Source organism: Thamnophis sirtalis, unplaced genomic scaffold (assembly GCF_051295495.1).
Source record: "Thamnophis sirtalis isolate CommonGarterSnake01/CBP01778 unplaced genomic scaffold, rThaSir2_p1.2 scaffold_13, whole genome shotgun sequence".
NCBI classification, from domain to species: domain Eukaryota; kingdom Metazoa; phylum Chordata; class Lepidosauria; order Squamata; family Natricidae; genus Thamnophis; species Thamnophis sirtalis.
In genome coordinates, this window is record NW_028261393.1 from 1,416,853 (window position 1) to 1,431,587 (window position 14,735).

General features: G+C 51.8%; 1 protein-coding gene across 1 annotated transcript in view; it reads right to left on the reverse strand.

The window, feature by feature from the left end:
• Positions 1 to 200: 200 nt before the first annotated feature.
• The window catches only part of NPAS1 (neuronal PAS domain protein 1), a 33,425-nt gene continuing 18,890 nt past the window's right edge, over positions 201 to 14,735 (reverse strand). Inside the window, exons 5-11 of the mRNA XM_087728293.1 lie at positions 10,721 to 10,883; positions 8,844 to 8,959; positions 8,517 to 8,713; positions 7,174 to 7,280; positions 5,677 to 5,824; positions 3,408 to 3,505; positions 201 to 2,149 (exon numbers count right to left, since the gene is read on the reverse strand). Coding sequence (XP_087584419.1) covers positions 948 to 2,149; positions 3,408 to 3,505; positions 5,677 to 5,824; positions 7,174 to 7,280; positions 8,517 to 8,713; positions 8,844 to 8,959; positions 10,721 to 10,883 — 2,031 coding nt within the window. The 3' untranslated portion in view covers positions 201 to 947. The remainder of the gene's footprint in view (positions 2,150 to 3,407; positions 3,506 to 5,676; positions 5,825 to 7,173; positions 7,281 to 8,516; positions 8,714 to 8,843; positions 8,960 to 10,720; positions 10,884 to 14,735) is intronic.

Genomic DNA, 14,735 nt, shown 5'->3' on the forward strand with positions numbered 1-14,735 from the left:
AACGAAGAAGCGTGCCTCTTTCCGTCACAACTGAGCGTTAAGGGGTCGACCCACGCCCCTCGGCTTCCTCCCAAAGGCATCCAACTAATAATACCCAGAAAGCAAAGATGGGGGAACTACGACTCTTTTAGGCTTGTGGACTTCAACTCCCAGCATGGCTGGCTCAGGAATTCCGGGAGTTGAAGTCCACAAGTCCTCCGCCTTCAGGGATGAATTCCCACATCCCCCAAAGATCCAGGTCAGCGCATCCGCAAAAATCCCAGTTGGAAAAGGTTTGCCGATGTGCAGAGCAGGACCACGAGGCCACGTTCCTCGTCAGGTGGGTTTGATTGATCCTCGCAGGGTCCTAATGTGGATTTGTCCCTATTGCATATTTCAAGGATTGATCCAACGGGAGCGAAAGAAGTGAACTGCTGGTGTGATCGGCTGGAATAAGTACATTGAGGAGGGGCATGGCGGGCAACGGCGGGCATCTTTTCATTGGCACATAAATGCAGGTTATATTTGACCACCGACAAACCCCCCTTCCCCGAGTCTTTATAATCAGTCAGGTTCTAGCAGCAGGAACAGAGCTACGGAAGGGCGTGGGAGGTGCCCCTCGATACGTCCGTGGGCCTTTTTCCCTGGATAGGTTCTCCACGTTCCTCCAAGCGAAATCCTCCCCCGGACACCCCATTTCGCTCCACCACCCATCTTCAGAAGAGGGCGACGGGCCACCCACTCTCCTTCGCGCTGAGAACTGGGGAAGGGATGCGATGAGCAGGTCCGTAGGTGGGCAGTGGCTTCTTCCAGGACTAAATGTTTCTCCCCCCTTCGAGAAGGCTGGCGAGCCCCCCCAGCACCAAACCGAGCGACCTCGGGATCTGATCGCTCTCCTCCAGGCAGGATTCAAGCGTGGTTCTGTGGGCAAAGAGGACACCGATTTGATCACGGACCATCGACCGCCGTTAATCCTCCTTGCGCTCCAGAGCTGACCCACTGTGGATCCCCCCACTGGCCACGGAGAAGGGCAGGGTGGAAAACAAAGAGTCAGCGGCCGCAAAGGCCCCGCCGGAAATCTGGGCCAAGCTAGCCGAGTTCCCAAACGGGGCCACCATGTTGAGCCGCTGCAGGTGGTGGTACATGATCTCCCGAGAGGTCTTGGCCTCGGCACTGCTGATGTCCATCAGGCTGAGCGGGTGGTGCGAAGGCGGCAGCATGTTGCTGGGCATGGCCAGGGTCATGTCCGCGGGGGCGTAGCGAATGGTGCTCGTGGCGTAGAGTCCCGGGGAGCCGGCCGGGGAGCCGGGGTGCGGATTGCCGAGCTGATGCATCAAAGGGACGACCACGTTGCTCGAGTGGAACCTCTGGAGGACGTCCATCTCCGTCGGGTAGATCAGCGGGGTGAAAGGCGTGGCGCCGCCCCGGTCCTCGCAGGGGGAGCCCGAGAGCGGAGGCGAGAGCGTGTCGCCCGAGGAAGACGGGGCCGCCCGGGGAGAGGCGCCGAAGGGCCCCTTGGCCAGGCCGTTGTCCACCTCGGGCGGGGTGAGCACCGAGTCGGGGATGGAGACGTACAAGTGGGAGGACGCCTGCCTCAGGAGGGGCTTCTCCAGGCGGAGGGATTTGTTCGCGGGGCTGCCCTTCGCCCCCGGACAGGTCCAGAGCCCCACTTTGGCCTGGGGGCCCTGCTCCGATTTGATGCTGAGGGCCGTGTTGGCTCTGAGGGAGGCGCCCTTTTGGGTCTGGATGACGGAGGTGAACTCTGACGTGCAGGGACGGGCGGGGACCATGGTCTTCCGTCCGCCGGTCTTGTAGCCGTTCACCTTCCTGGCCAAGGCCCCCGTCTGCTGGGGGACCATCTCCGGCTCCGAATCGCTGCTGCTGTCGGAGTCCTCGGAGCTGGACAGCGGGGTCTGCTCCTTCCCCTTGGATGGGGGGCTCTCCGGAGGGAACTCCAGCTTGATCCTCTTCCTCGGAGGGGTCTCTGCGTCGCTGCCGGCACCGTCCTCCGATGCTTCCTCTTCTGGGGGGTATTTCGTTTCAGGAGCACTGGGCTTGCTCTCCACCAGGTGGCAGTGCCGCCCCATTTCGGCCACGCTCCTGGGGTAGGACTGGGTCAGGGTCCCTGGGGGTTTGGCAGCTGGGCACGGGGGCTTCCCCCGGTCACTCTCTGAAAAGGGGGAAACAGGGAGGGTCAGACAGAGAGGGAAGGTCCCAACCAGCCATCTACCTGGCACCAGATGTTAACCAGAGGGAAGTATGGACTTTGGTAAGACCACGCTTGCTATCCGGTGTCCAGTTTTGGTGACCACGACACAAAAAATATGTTGCGGCTCTAAACAAAAAAATAAAGCAGGGGTGTCCAATCATGGCAACTTTAAGACTCGTGGACTTCAACTCCCAGAATTCCCCTGGGGCGGCTGGGGAATTCTGGGAATTGGAAGTCCATCCATCTTAAGGTTGCTAGGCTTAAACACCCCTGATTTTGAAACTAAAAACTAGGTGATTTGATTTCTATCCAGTCTTGGCAACTTTAAGACCAGTGGACTTCAACTCCCAGAATCCCCCAGCCAGCTTTGCTTTGAAAGTTGAAATCCACAAGTCTTAAAAGTTGGGGGGATTCTGGGAGTTGAAGTCCACAGGTCTTAAAGTTGCCAAGATTGGACACTCCTGTGACGGGAGAGGCTGGAAACTGAACCGGAGGACGGATGGCTGCAAGGAATTGGGTTACGTCTAGATCCGTGATGGCGAACCAGAGGTGGCACGCAGAGCCCTCTCTGTGGGCACGTGCGCCGTTTGCCAGATGCTCTTCTTCTTCCCGGCATGAACACGCACAGCTGGTCTTCCCAGAGAACTGGGAAACGGCCTCAGAACGGCCTCCAAAACTGGCCCTTTTCCGGGTCATTTTCAGGCCAAAAACAGTCCGAAAAAAGATCTGAAAAACAGCCTGAAAACGGCCTGAAAAATGGCATGTGAGCACCGGTCCTTAGAGCCGAGGTGGCGCAGTGGTTAGGGGTGCAGTACTGCAGGCCACTTCAGCTGACTGCTATCTGCAGTTCAGCGGTTCAAATCTCACCGGCTCAAGGTTGACTCAGCCTTCCATCCTTCCGAGGTGGGTAAAATGAGGACCCGGATTGTTGTTGGGGGCAATATGCTGACTCTGTAAACCGCTTAGAGAGGGCTGAAAGCCCTATGAAGCGGTATACAAGTCTAACTGCTATGGCTATTGCTATTTCCAGCGCTGTGGCATGGGCACACATGCGTGTTCATGCACGCACGTTCCGTTTTGAGCACTCGGTGCCAAAATGGTTCGCCATCACTGGTCTCCCCCCCCACCCCGGGAAGTCTTCTCCCCCCCCCCCCCCCCCGCAGGCCCCGTCAAAAGGTGGCAGACCCCCCCCCAATACACCCCCTTCCAGGGCGTTCACCTTTGAAGTTCGTCCCTGCGCTGGGGGCTTCCGTTTGTCTGGCGGGGATGCCAGGAACCTGGAAAACATCCAGAGCGATGTTCTTGCATTCTGGCTTGCTGGAAAATATTTCAAAAAAACATAAAAGATCAGGGGGTGATTATTGTATTTATTGGCACCCGGCTGTTTTTTCTTCTTCTTTTCAATTCTGCTGGTCCTGGACCTAATCGGTGTGGGTTGACCGATGGGATCCTGCTTGTGTTGCCGAGGTCGGTCCACCACTGGAGGCAGCCCAGCCCCTTCAGCCGCCTCGCCCCCCCCCTCGCCCCCCCCACGCTGGAAGAAATGCAAATTGCCTCCTGATTTGCAAAAGTAAGAGGCAAAGGATTAAAATAACCGCTCAAAGCCCACTTGAATGAGAGCGAGACAGCCAGCCACCTGCAGCCGGAAGCAGGAGGAGGAGGAAGGGACGAAGGGTGGTGGAGGGCCACAGTCGCTCCATTGTCCAAGAACAAACGGAGGCAGATTAAAATCGCAAACTCTTGGGAAAGAAAGAAAGAAAGAAAGAAAGAAAGAAAGAAAGAAAGAAAGAAAGAAAGAAAGAAAGAAAGAAAGAAAGAAAGAAAGAAAGAAAGAAAGAAAGAAAGAAAGAAAGAAAGAAAGAAAGAAAGAAAGAAAGAAAGAAAGAAAGAAAGAAAGAAAGAAAGAAGAAAGAAAGAAAGAAAGAATGAAAAAGGAGGGAAGTGAAGAGGGGAGGGAAGGAAGTAAAAAAGAAAAAGAAAAAAATGAGGGGGGAAGGAAGGAAAGAAGTAAGAAAGAAACAGAAGGAAGGAAGGAAGAGAAAGGAAGGAAGGAAGGAAAAAGAGGGAAGCAGAGGGAGGGAGGAAGAATAAGAAAGAAAGTGGGAGGGAGGGAAATGAAGGGAGGGAGGGAAGAAAGGAAGGAAAAAAGAAAGAAAGAAAGAAAGAAAGAGTGAAGGAAGGAAGGAAAGAAGGAAGAAAAACAGAAGGAAGGAAGAGAAAGAAAGAAAGAAAGAGGGACGGAGGGATGGAGGGAAGGAAAAAAGAAAGAGAAAAGAAAGAGGGAGGGAGGGAAGGAAAGAAGGAAGGAAAACAGAAGGAAGAGAAAGAAAGAAAGAAAAGGAAGGAAGGAAAGAAAGAAAGAAAGAAAGAAAGAAGGAAAGAAAGAAAGAAAGAAAGAAAGAAAGAAAGAAAGAAAGAAAGAAAGAAAGAAAGAAAGAAAGAGGAAGGGAGGGAAATTCTGGGAATTGGAGTCCACAAATCTTAAAGTGGCCAAGATTTCTCACCACCCCTTAAGTGACCGCTTAATAGCTGCCATCTCCGAATCTACTGGGGGGCTGTGGAGAGTCAGTGTAGGGGGGAGAAGCCCCCTTTGATGCCTTGATAGGCAAAAAAAAAGTTGGTCAGCAACTCCAGGAGCAGCACAGCTGCCTTTCACGCCATCCCCACCCGCCACCTCCATAAGCTGCAGAATTCCCCCCTCCCCACGTGCTTGCAAAGGGGGCAACCAAGCCCCCCTGCAGAGGGCCCCCCAGCCTGGATTTCTCACTCAGCCCTGTTTGCTAGTATTACACCCCCAAATCTTGGACCCTCCTCAAAGAAAGCCCCTCTCTTCTTGCAGGTTCCCCCCCCCCGCATGGACGGCTACGGGACCCCCAACAATCCCACCCACCCAACCACCCACCCCCTCCCGTGCAAAGTTTTATGGGGCAGCTGCAGGGGGAGGGTGGCAAGTGAGCTTGCAGGCGGGGGGGGGGGGGGGGGCTGCTGCAAGAAAGTTAATTAGGCTCTAATTACAGCTCTAATTAACTAAAATACTAATCACCCTGAGAAATCATACATTAGTATCGGCAATTGCAAGTGCCGGATTAGCATAAGAATGCTTCCTCTGGCTTTATGCGAGAGGGGGAGAAAGAGAATGCAGCCATTAATAGCCATCTGGGCCCAATGGCCATTCACACAGCTTTTATCCCTGCAAGAAAAAGAGGGGAGAGGAGAATCGGCAGTTTAAAGGGCCCAGCTGGGTGGGGAGGGCTGGGGGGGAGCAGCGAAACTGGGGTGAGGACAGAGCAGGATCCAGAGCCCCAAAGGTGGAGGGAATCCAGAATTGTGATGGTATGTATTTCTTTTTCTTTGTTAAACAAAATCCCCGAATGGAGAAATCTAGCCCAGCAGGGGAAGATACCTGCTGAGCCGGCTGGGGATTTCTGGGAGTTGAAGTCCACAAGTCTTAAAAGTGGCCACGGGTCTGTCCGGATTCTTACACTCACCTGAGGATGTAGTTCACCCACACCATGTTCCTTTCGGAGGGATTCTTGACGTTGACCGAGATGGTGGCGCAGGACTGGACCCAGACGAAGCCCCCGTTCTTCTGCAGCCAGCGGTAATAGCGGGTGACCACCTGCCCCTTGTTCAACACTACGGAGGGGTACAGAAAGAACCGCATCCATCTTGGCCAAGACTCAACGCAGCCACATGCTCGATTCAAACTCCTGCAGGTGTTTTAACTGGTTGGTCTCGCAGACGTTTCGTGACCCAACTGGGGAACGTCAGCGGTGCGAGGGAAGGTGGAATTTTGTGCCCTGTTTATATATATACAGTGACGTTGTCCTGTCAATGTCATTGTGGTGGCGCCTTCATTCGGGTATTGCTTTCTGCTTTGATTGTTTGTCTGGGGTTAATCCCTGCTTATCTAGGATTTGGCTGCTGGAGAGGATGGATTCTCCCATCCTCATCAGCACTGATGATGTTCCCCAGTTGGGTAATGAAATGTCCCCAAGAAAACAACGAAGCTTAGAGAGCACGAAGGACCCCACAATTCTCCTTCTTCTCCACTACTCCCCACCACCACCACCTTCTAGCATTGGTGATGTTCCCTAGTTGGGTAATGAAATGTCTGGAACGAAACATCCATGCTCAAGGCAGCGCCAAGCGCTCCACAAACAAATGTATTTTCAGCATTTTGCCACATTTATTTGATAGAGTAAATATTACATTACTTGCAGACAGTTGCATTTCCTTCCCCAAAAGGGAATTCTCTCTTGGCGGGAGAAGCAGCGTAGAAATCATTAAAAAATCGTTTTCCAGGCAGCTTCACGAAAACAATTGGGATGCTCAGGGAGATGCGCAAAGCTTCCCAAGACAGGAGAAGTGTACCTGATAAACAGCTCACAGAACAGCACGGAAATAGAGGTTGTTCCTAAGACCTTTTTGTAATTTTGTTGGAATCTCTTTGTTTTTGATGGTTATGAGCTGCCCGGTTTTTTTTTGGTGGTAGTGGTGGGAGTTGAACAGCATACAGGTAGTCCTCAACTTACAACAGTTTGTGACCGTTCAAAGTTACAACGGCACTGGCAAAAAAGTGACTTAGGACTTCATTTTTCAGACTTACGACTGTTGGAGCATCTCTGCGGTCACATGATCAAAATTTCGGAGGCATGGCAACCGACTCGTGTTTATGACGGTCGCAGTGCCCCGGGGGGTCACATGTTCCCCTTTTATGACTTCCAAGATTCACTTAACAGCCGCCTGACTAACTTAACAACCGCCGTGATCCACTTGACAAGGGTCTCGAGCAAAGTCGTAAAGCGGAGCAAAGCTCGCTTAACAACTGCCTCGCTTAGCCATTCGAAATCTGGGGCTCAGTTGCGGTCATAAGTCGAGGACCACCTGGACTGATACTGATACGCCTGGTGAAGAAGGGAGCCTCTGGGGTTGGAAGGAGCCCAGGACCCATCACTCCCGACATGCCCGTTGCACCCACGTACAGTCGAGGTGGCTCTGCTGGATGCCTTCCACATCTTCTCCATGGATGAATCGATAGCAGCTCTTCCCCACCAGCTCCGAGGGACTTAAGTCCATGTAGTCGGTGATCCTGGAGAAGAGGAGGAGGAGGAGAGGACAGCTGTGGACCAGAAATGGCCCTTGGAATTTAAAGGAGAAGCCGAGCTTGGCCAAACTCTTGTAGGGGGTCTCGAAGGGGAGATGATCCACATGGTCTTCTCCAGGAGGCGTCTAAGGGAAGCTAGGACTTCTTGGAAAGGACACCATCTACGGTTAAGGCAGATCTTTGGACCACCAAGGCCAGAAGGACTGACCTCAATCTAGTTGAGGTCCTTCAAGGTTTCTACCAGATCGTGGGTATGTGGACAGGTGGAGGGTCTTAGGATCGGAAGAGGAGTCAGGAGCCCTCACATCAGCCCAGACAAATGGACGCCCAGCCCACTTTATTTGAAAACATCTGGTGATGAAGCCCTCACAACTCCAGGAGATAAGATGGCTCTTCTGCTTCACTAGCTTTCGTGGTCAATGAGAGGTTGAGATTCTTCCCCTCCCTCTCAAAGCCAGCGAGGTCTACTTGAATGATGGGCAGAGCAGTTCCTCATGAGAGGAAATGTGGTCATCGGGTGTCACCAAACCTGGTCATCACCCAAGGTGGATTGTGGACTACAACACGTGGCTTAGGGGGGCCAGTTCCAGTCCAGGTATGAGTCAGCCTGCCCTAGAAGTTGCAATTCAATGAGATGTAAATGAGATGTAAATTGTAAACAATGATTTGGAAAGGAGGATAGAAAATTTTGTTATTAAATATGGGTTTTAGTTAGAAAAGGATATAAGGATTCAGTGTTATTGGAGGATTTTAGAAATAGTAAATGAAATGCCAGTATGTGGTTATGTATTAAATCTTGCTATATTTTATGACGAAGGACGTTTAAACAATTATAGTCAAATGAAAATGGAGGTATGATGACGGTAACATGTATAAATATCTGAGTTAAAATATTTGAGTTAACATGAATTATGTTTGTTGACTGTGGAAAAGATGCACGAAAGACTTTTTGTAACCAACTGATACACTTTCTACAGTGTGTAAAGAAGGAAGATTTCATGTGTTGTGTTTGTTTTGAAAATTAAAAATAAAAAAGAAACTTATTTTTTAAAAAAAGAAGTTGCAATTCACAGCTAGCACCCATCCCCAAATGTGTTGGGTTCCGGATACGCCATGTGCTCCGCTGGGCTTTACTTTTGCGTCCAGTTTTTAAGTTGTCCCTGCAAGTGTCCAGCCCTCTCGGACCGGAGACTCCACCGTCCAGCCGTCCCTTTCACCCACCTGCTCTCACAGTAGACGATCTGGAGGTCCATGTTGACCCGGAAGACGAACATGTGACACTCGATGCGCACCTCGCTGAGGGTGGAGGGGGGCAGGGTGTGGGCCAGCGCTACAAGTCCCAGCACCCGCCCCAGCACCGAGTGGGCGTGGGGATAGGATGGACGTCGGGAACGGAGGCGGCCTGTGACGTGAATCACCTGGAGGGCAAAAAGGGGGAAGGCAGAGAGAGGATCAGAGGCCACGGAGAGACGCCCGATCCCAAAGGGTGCTTGACTTACGACCGTTCACTTAACGACGTTCATTTAACCCTCACCGTAACCTTTTTACCTTATAGCCCGAAGTCTTGATGTGAAGTCCTCTCTTGGTCAGCGTGGACTTCAGGCGGACGAAGAAGGAGCGTTCCAGGCCTTCGTCTCCTTCGGCAACGCGGGAACTAGAAAAGCCTAAAGGGCAAGGCTGTGCGTTTGGGTGCGTTTGGGTGTGTATGAGCATCACAGTTTCTATGTGTGCCACAAGAGTCACCAGGGAGGAAGGAAAGACCGAATTTGTTCACTCAAAGCCTCAGAGGAATCTCCCTCACTGTCTCCTCCTCCTCCTCCTCCTCTTCTTCCTCCCCCCCCTTCCTCCAAGGAAAAGAGAAACACCAATACAGGTTGTTATTTATTTCTCTGCAGGCTAAACTTGGCCACTTTAATTTAACATTGCTAACAACATGGCAGCTTACAAGAGGCTCTAAGGTTGCTGGCTAATAAGGAATAAGGAGGAGGAGGAGGAAGACAAAGAGGGAGAAGGAGGAAGAGGAGGAGGACAAAGAGGGAGGAGGAAAATGAAGAGGGGGAAGGAGGAAGAGGGAGAAGGAGGAAGAGGAGGAGAAGGAAGATGAAGAGAGAGGAGGAGGAGAAGGAAGGACAAGGAGAAGGAGAAGAGGAACAAGAAGAGGGAGAAGGAGGAGAAGAAGAGAGGAGGAGGAGAAAAAGAAGAAAGACAAGGAGAAGGAGAAGAGGAACAAGAAGAGGAAGAAGGAGGAGAAGAAGAGGGAGAAGGAGAAGGAGAAGAAGAAGAGGGGGACAAAGAGAGAGGAGGAAGATGAAGAGGGGGAAGGAGGAAGGAGGAAGAAGAAGAGGGAGAAGGAGGAAGAGGAGAAGGAAGACGAAGAGAGAGGAGGAGGAGAAAAAGAAGAAAGACAAGGAGAAGGAGAAAAGGAACAAGAGGAGGAAGGAGGAGGGGAAGGAGGAGAAGAAGAGGGAGAAAGAGGAGGAGAAGAAGAAGAGGGAGAAGGAAGAGAAGGAGAAGAAGAAGAGGGAGGAAGGAGGAGAAAGAGGAGAAGAAGAGGGAAAAGGAGAAGGAGAAGAAGAGGGAAAAGGAGGACAAGAAGGAAGACAAAGAGAGAGGCAAGGAGAAGGAGGAGAAGGAGGAGAAGACCTAATATTTAGATTCCATGGCTTCTCAACTAGGAAGAGAGAAAACATGTCTTTTCCTTCCTGGCCCAGAGATGCTTCGGGGCCGAGGGGCAAAGCTGCCCGATTCACGCCAAGGACCAAGGCGCGAGAGACCCTCGCCCGTCTCCTGGAGGACCCCTTCCCCTTCGGAGGACTCAGCCTTGACAGTGAGCTGATCTGCTATTCTCTTTCAGTTGCCGTCTTGGTATAAATCTTTAACAAGTTCAGCCGGCAACAATCCAGGGGGGGGGGGGGCAGAGCAGAGGCGGCCCAAGAGGAATCCAGGGGGGGGGGGGGCAGAGCAGAGGCGGCCCAAGAGGTTTTCCACTCTTTCCCCCTGCCCGTCCTTCACGGGGGGGGGGGGGGGGGGGCTAGGACGAAGGGGAGGTGAAGCCGAGACCCCCTCCCCAGCCCAGGTACAATGAAAGGCCAGGCCTGGCTCAGCTCCTGCACCCCAGGGAGCCCCCCAACTCCTCCTCAGACCATCGCACAGGGGCTTACTCTGGAGTAAGGGTGCCCACAACCCTCCGGAAGGAAACCATGGTTTATTCAAGCTGCGTTTTAAGGGCTCAGCCAGGCAGGAGTCGCATCCATCCCTCAAACCAGGTTACGGGGTTTGGGATCGGCCAGCCGTGGCTCATCGGAATTCTGTTAAGGAACCTCCAGAGGAAGAGGGTGTCTCTGAGCATGTGCCAAGTGCTTCCTGACTCAACAGATGACCGGACAGCCTCCAAGCCTGCTTGAGCCACCCGAGGGTGGCTGTACCTGACTGAGGACCCTCGGACGAGGCAGAAGAGCCCAGGAGGGGGGCTTTGGGGCGGTGGGGGTGACCGGGACCCAGGGGAGCCTTCAGCCCCAGCTGATCGGCCACTTCTAGGTGGTCTCCGGGATGGACGTAGTCGAAGATGCTGCTGCCGGTCAGCTCCACCTGGAAGAGCAAGGAGAGGTTGAAAGGTCAACTGGGGGAACCGTCAGCAGGCGTTCAATTGCTCTGGAACCCACCCGGGGTTCCCCCCCTCCCAGCTCTAAACCCATAATATCTAAAGCAGGGAGGGAAGGGAAGAAAAGAAGGAAGGAAGGAAGGAAGGAAGGAAGGAAGGAAGGAAGGAAGGAAGGAAGGAAGGAAGGAAAGGAAAGGAAAGGAAGGAAGGAAGGAAGGAAGGGAAGGAGGAGGAAGGGAGGAAGAAAAGAAGGAAGGAAGGAGAAGGAAGGAGAAGGAAGGAAGGAAGGAAAGGAAAGGAAAGGAAAGGAGAAGGAAGAGAGGAAGAAAAGAAGGAAGGAAGGAAGGGAAGAGATGGAAGGGAGGAAGAAAAGAAGGAAGGAAGGAAGAAAGGAAGGAAGGAAGGAAAGGAGATGGAAGGGAGGAAGAAAAGAAGGAAGGGAGGGAGGGAGGAAGAAAAGAAGGAAGGAAGGAAGGAAGGGAAGGAGATGGAAGGGAGGACGGAAGGAAGGGAAGGAGAGAAGGAAGAGAAGGAAGGAAGGAAAGGAAGGGAAGGAAGGGAAGGAAGGAGGGAAGGAAGAGAAGGAAGGAAGGAAAGGAAAGGAAGGAGATGGAAGAGAGGAAGAAAAGAAGGAAGGAAGGAAAGGAAGGAAGAGAAGGAAAGAAGGAAGGAAAGGAAGGAAAGAAAGGAAAGAAAAGGAAAGGAAAGGAGAAGGAAGGGAGGAAGAAAAGAAGGAAGGAAGGAAGGAGAGAAAAAGAAAAGGAAGTGTATAAGTCTTGGGAAAACAAATTAAATGAAATCTTAAATTTTTCTCTCGGAATTTCTCCCTGCCCATCATTTACTTGGGGGGGGGGGGGTTGGATCCCATGATCTACGAGACCAAAGCAATCCCACCCACCCCCATTACACTCCTCAGCCCATCTGTGTGCTCAGTATCCCACAATCCCCCTTGTCCCCCTTATCTCAGGAGGCCCCCAGCCCCATTTCCCTGTCCTGTCCTGCCCCCCAGTCCACCCCACTCCCCCGCACAAGGAAGTCACATTCAAAGTTAGTCCTGGGGGTGTGTGCATGGAACCTCCCGACCCCCCCCCCCTTCTTTGAGACCCTGCCGGGTCCTCACTGCAGACCCCTGGCCCAGATTCCCAGACGGCCAGTGCCTCTGGCTCACGTCCCCTGCATGGCAATGAAGGCAGGGCACAGGAATCGATAAATCATAATGCAGAAGTATTGGCTTTCCCTGGTGAGGGCTGCATGCATTCAAAGGAGCTAGTCCTCATTAAAGATGCGGCAGCTACTTCTCGGCCGGAGGAACTGAGGAAGCCGGAGAAAGAGAGAAGTCGGAGGGGTGGGAGGGGGAGCATTTGGGGGTGGGGGTCCTGTTGGGGAGAGCCGACATGGCTGCTTCTAACAGCTGGCAGGGTTTTCAATGCTGGGTCTTCCTGCCCAACTTCCATTGTGACCTCCACAAACACCACTGGGGAGGGAGGGAGGCCGTTTCACACAGCGGCCTGGCTGTGTGGAGGAGTAGCTGGTGCATCTTTAATGAGGACTAGCTCCTTTGAACGCTCCCTGCCTGCACAGATCCCAGGGCAAGAATCCCGGGTGCAAACCGTGAGCGAGAGCAAAAAATAAAAATAAAAAATTGCAGCTGGAGAAAAAGAGCAAAGGGCCAAGAAGATTTATTCATATTTATTTATATAAATATATATTTATTTACTTTATTTATTGGTTTTTGGTTTCTATAGACACCTATTTCAGCAAACAATTCCGGGCAGCTCACAATTCAAAGCAGGCACAGGCAGTCCTCGACTTACGACCACATTCGGGCCCCAAATCTTTCTTGCGAAGTGCGTTTCGCCCTGTTTTACAACCTTTCTTGCCACAGTCGCTGAGCAAAATCCCTGCCGTTGTTAAGTTAGTCACACGGTTGTTAAGTGAATCCGGCTTCCCCTCTTACTGGTCAGAAGGGGATCGTGTAACACAAACACACACACACACACACAAACGGGACCCTGCAACCGTTGTAAGTCTGAGTCAGTTGACAAGCGTCCAAATTTTGCTCACGTAGGCAACGCTTGTGTGGAAAATGGTCGTAAGCCCCTTTTCAAAGCGCCGTTGTAACTTTGAACGGTCAGTAAGCGAATCTTCGTAAGGGGAGGGCTAGCTGTATCACGATTAAAATGTAAAAATGGATAAGATAAGCCTTTACTGTCGTTTTTTTTTTAAATGGGAGCTCACAGGCCCACATCAAAAATGAAATTCGGCTGCCTGATCTCAAAAGCGAACGTTGTATTTTTCAAACTATAAGACACACTTTTTTGTCTCCCAAAAGGGGGTGAAATTTTCTGTGCATCTTATAGACCGAGGATTGCTGAAGCACCGGCCATTTTTTGGCCTTCGCACGGCCCGTTTTGGGGCCTTTTTTCAGCCCGTTTCTGAGGCTTTTTTCGGCCCGTTCCCCCCCCCAAAAATAGGCCACAAAAGTTTCAAAAACAGGCTGAAAAAAGCCTCAAAAACGGCCTTAAAAGGCCTCAAAAATGGGCCGAAAAAAGCCTTTAAAATGGGCCAAAAAAGTCTCAAAAACAGGCTGAGAAAAGCCTCAAAAACGGGTCAAAAAAAACCCCCTCAAAAACGGGCCAAGAAAAGCCTCAAAAACAGGCTGAGAAAAGCCTCAAAAATGGGCTGAAAAAAGGCTCAAAAATGGCCTTAAAAGGCCTCAAAACGGTCAGAAAAAACCTCAAAAACGGGCCAAGAAAAGCCTCAAAAATGGGCTGAAAAAAGCCTCAAAAGGCCTGAAAATGGGCCGAAAAAAGCCTTAAAAATGGGCCAAGAAAAGCTTCAAAAACAGGCTGAGAAAAGCCTCAAAAACGGGTCGAAAAAAACCTCCAAAACGGGCCAAGAAAAGCCTCAAAAATGGGCTGAAAAAAGGCTCAAAAACGGCCTCAAAAGGCCTTAAAATGGGCCGAAAAAAACCTCAAAAATGGGCCAAGAAAAGCCTCAAAAACAGACTGAGAAAAGCCTCAAAAATGGGCCGAAAAACCCCCTCAAAAACGGGCCAAGAAAAGCCTCAAAAACAGGCTGAGAAAAGCTTTAAAAATGGGCTGAAAAAATCCTCAAAATAGTCAGAAAAAGCCCCCAAAACGGGCCAAAAAAGCCTTGAAAAAGGGCTGAAAAAGTCTTGAAAATGGATAGAAAAAAGCCCCCCAAAAGGGCCGAAAATGAGGCACGCAGAGGCCAAAAACCTCCCCCCCAAAATTTAGGTGCGTCTTATAATCCACAAAAATACGGTATATACCTCCCCATACCTAACACATTCACATGCTACAGACACACACACACACACACACACAGAGTACCTATTAACCCCTGTCCGTTTTGCATACCTAGCGGGCAGAGGAGAGATCACAGGGTTGATGACGCATGGAAGAAAAGTGGGCCTGGGGTTTCTGCTTAGGGTACCCTGAAGCCCCCTCCCAGGAGGTCACAGGCTGTGGAGGGGAGGTGGGGTGTCCAGACAACCCTACAGACCAGGGGTGGGTTTCTTGCCCCGTTCCAACCGGTTCGGTTGGAACGGGGCCGGTGGCGTCCTCGTGCACGCGCGCGGTGCACACATGCGTACTAGCGTCTGCGCGACGCTCCAGCTGCTCCTGGACGATCGCGCAGGCGCTGTATGTGTCCTGCGCATGCGTGGAAGCGCAGAACTCGTCAAAACCGGGTAAGGACCGCGGGCGGGCGGGCGCGCCCTTCACCGTTCCCGGAAGTTAATTACTTCTGGGTTCGGCGACCAACCGGTTCGCAGGGACCGCCGCGAACCGGTTGAAACCCACCCCTGCTACAGA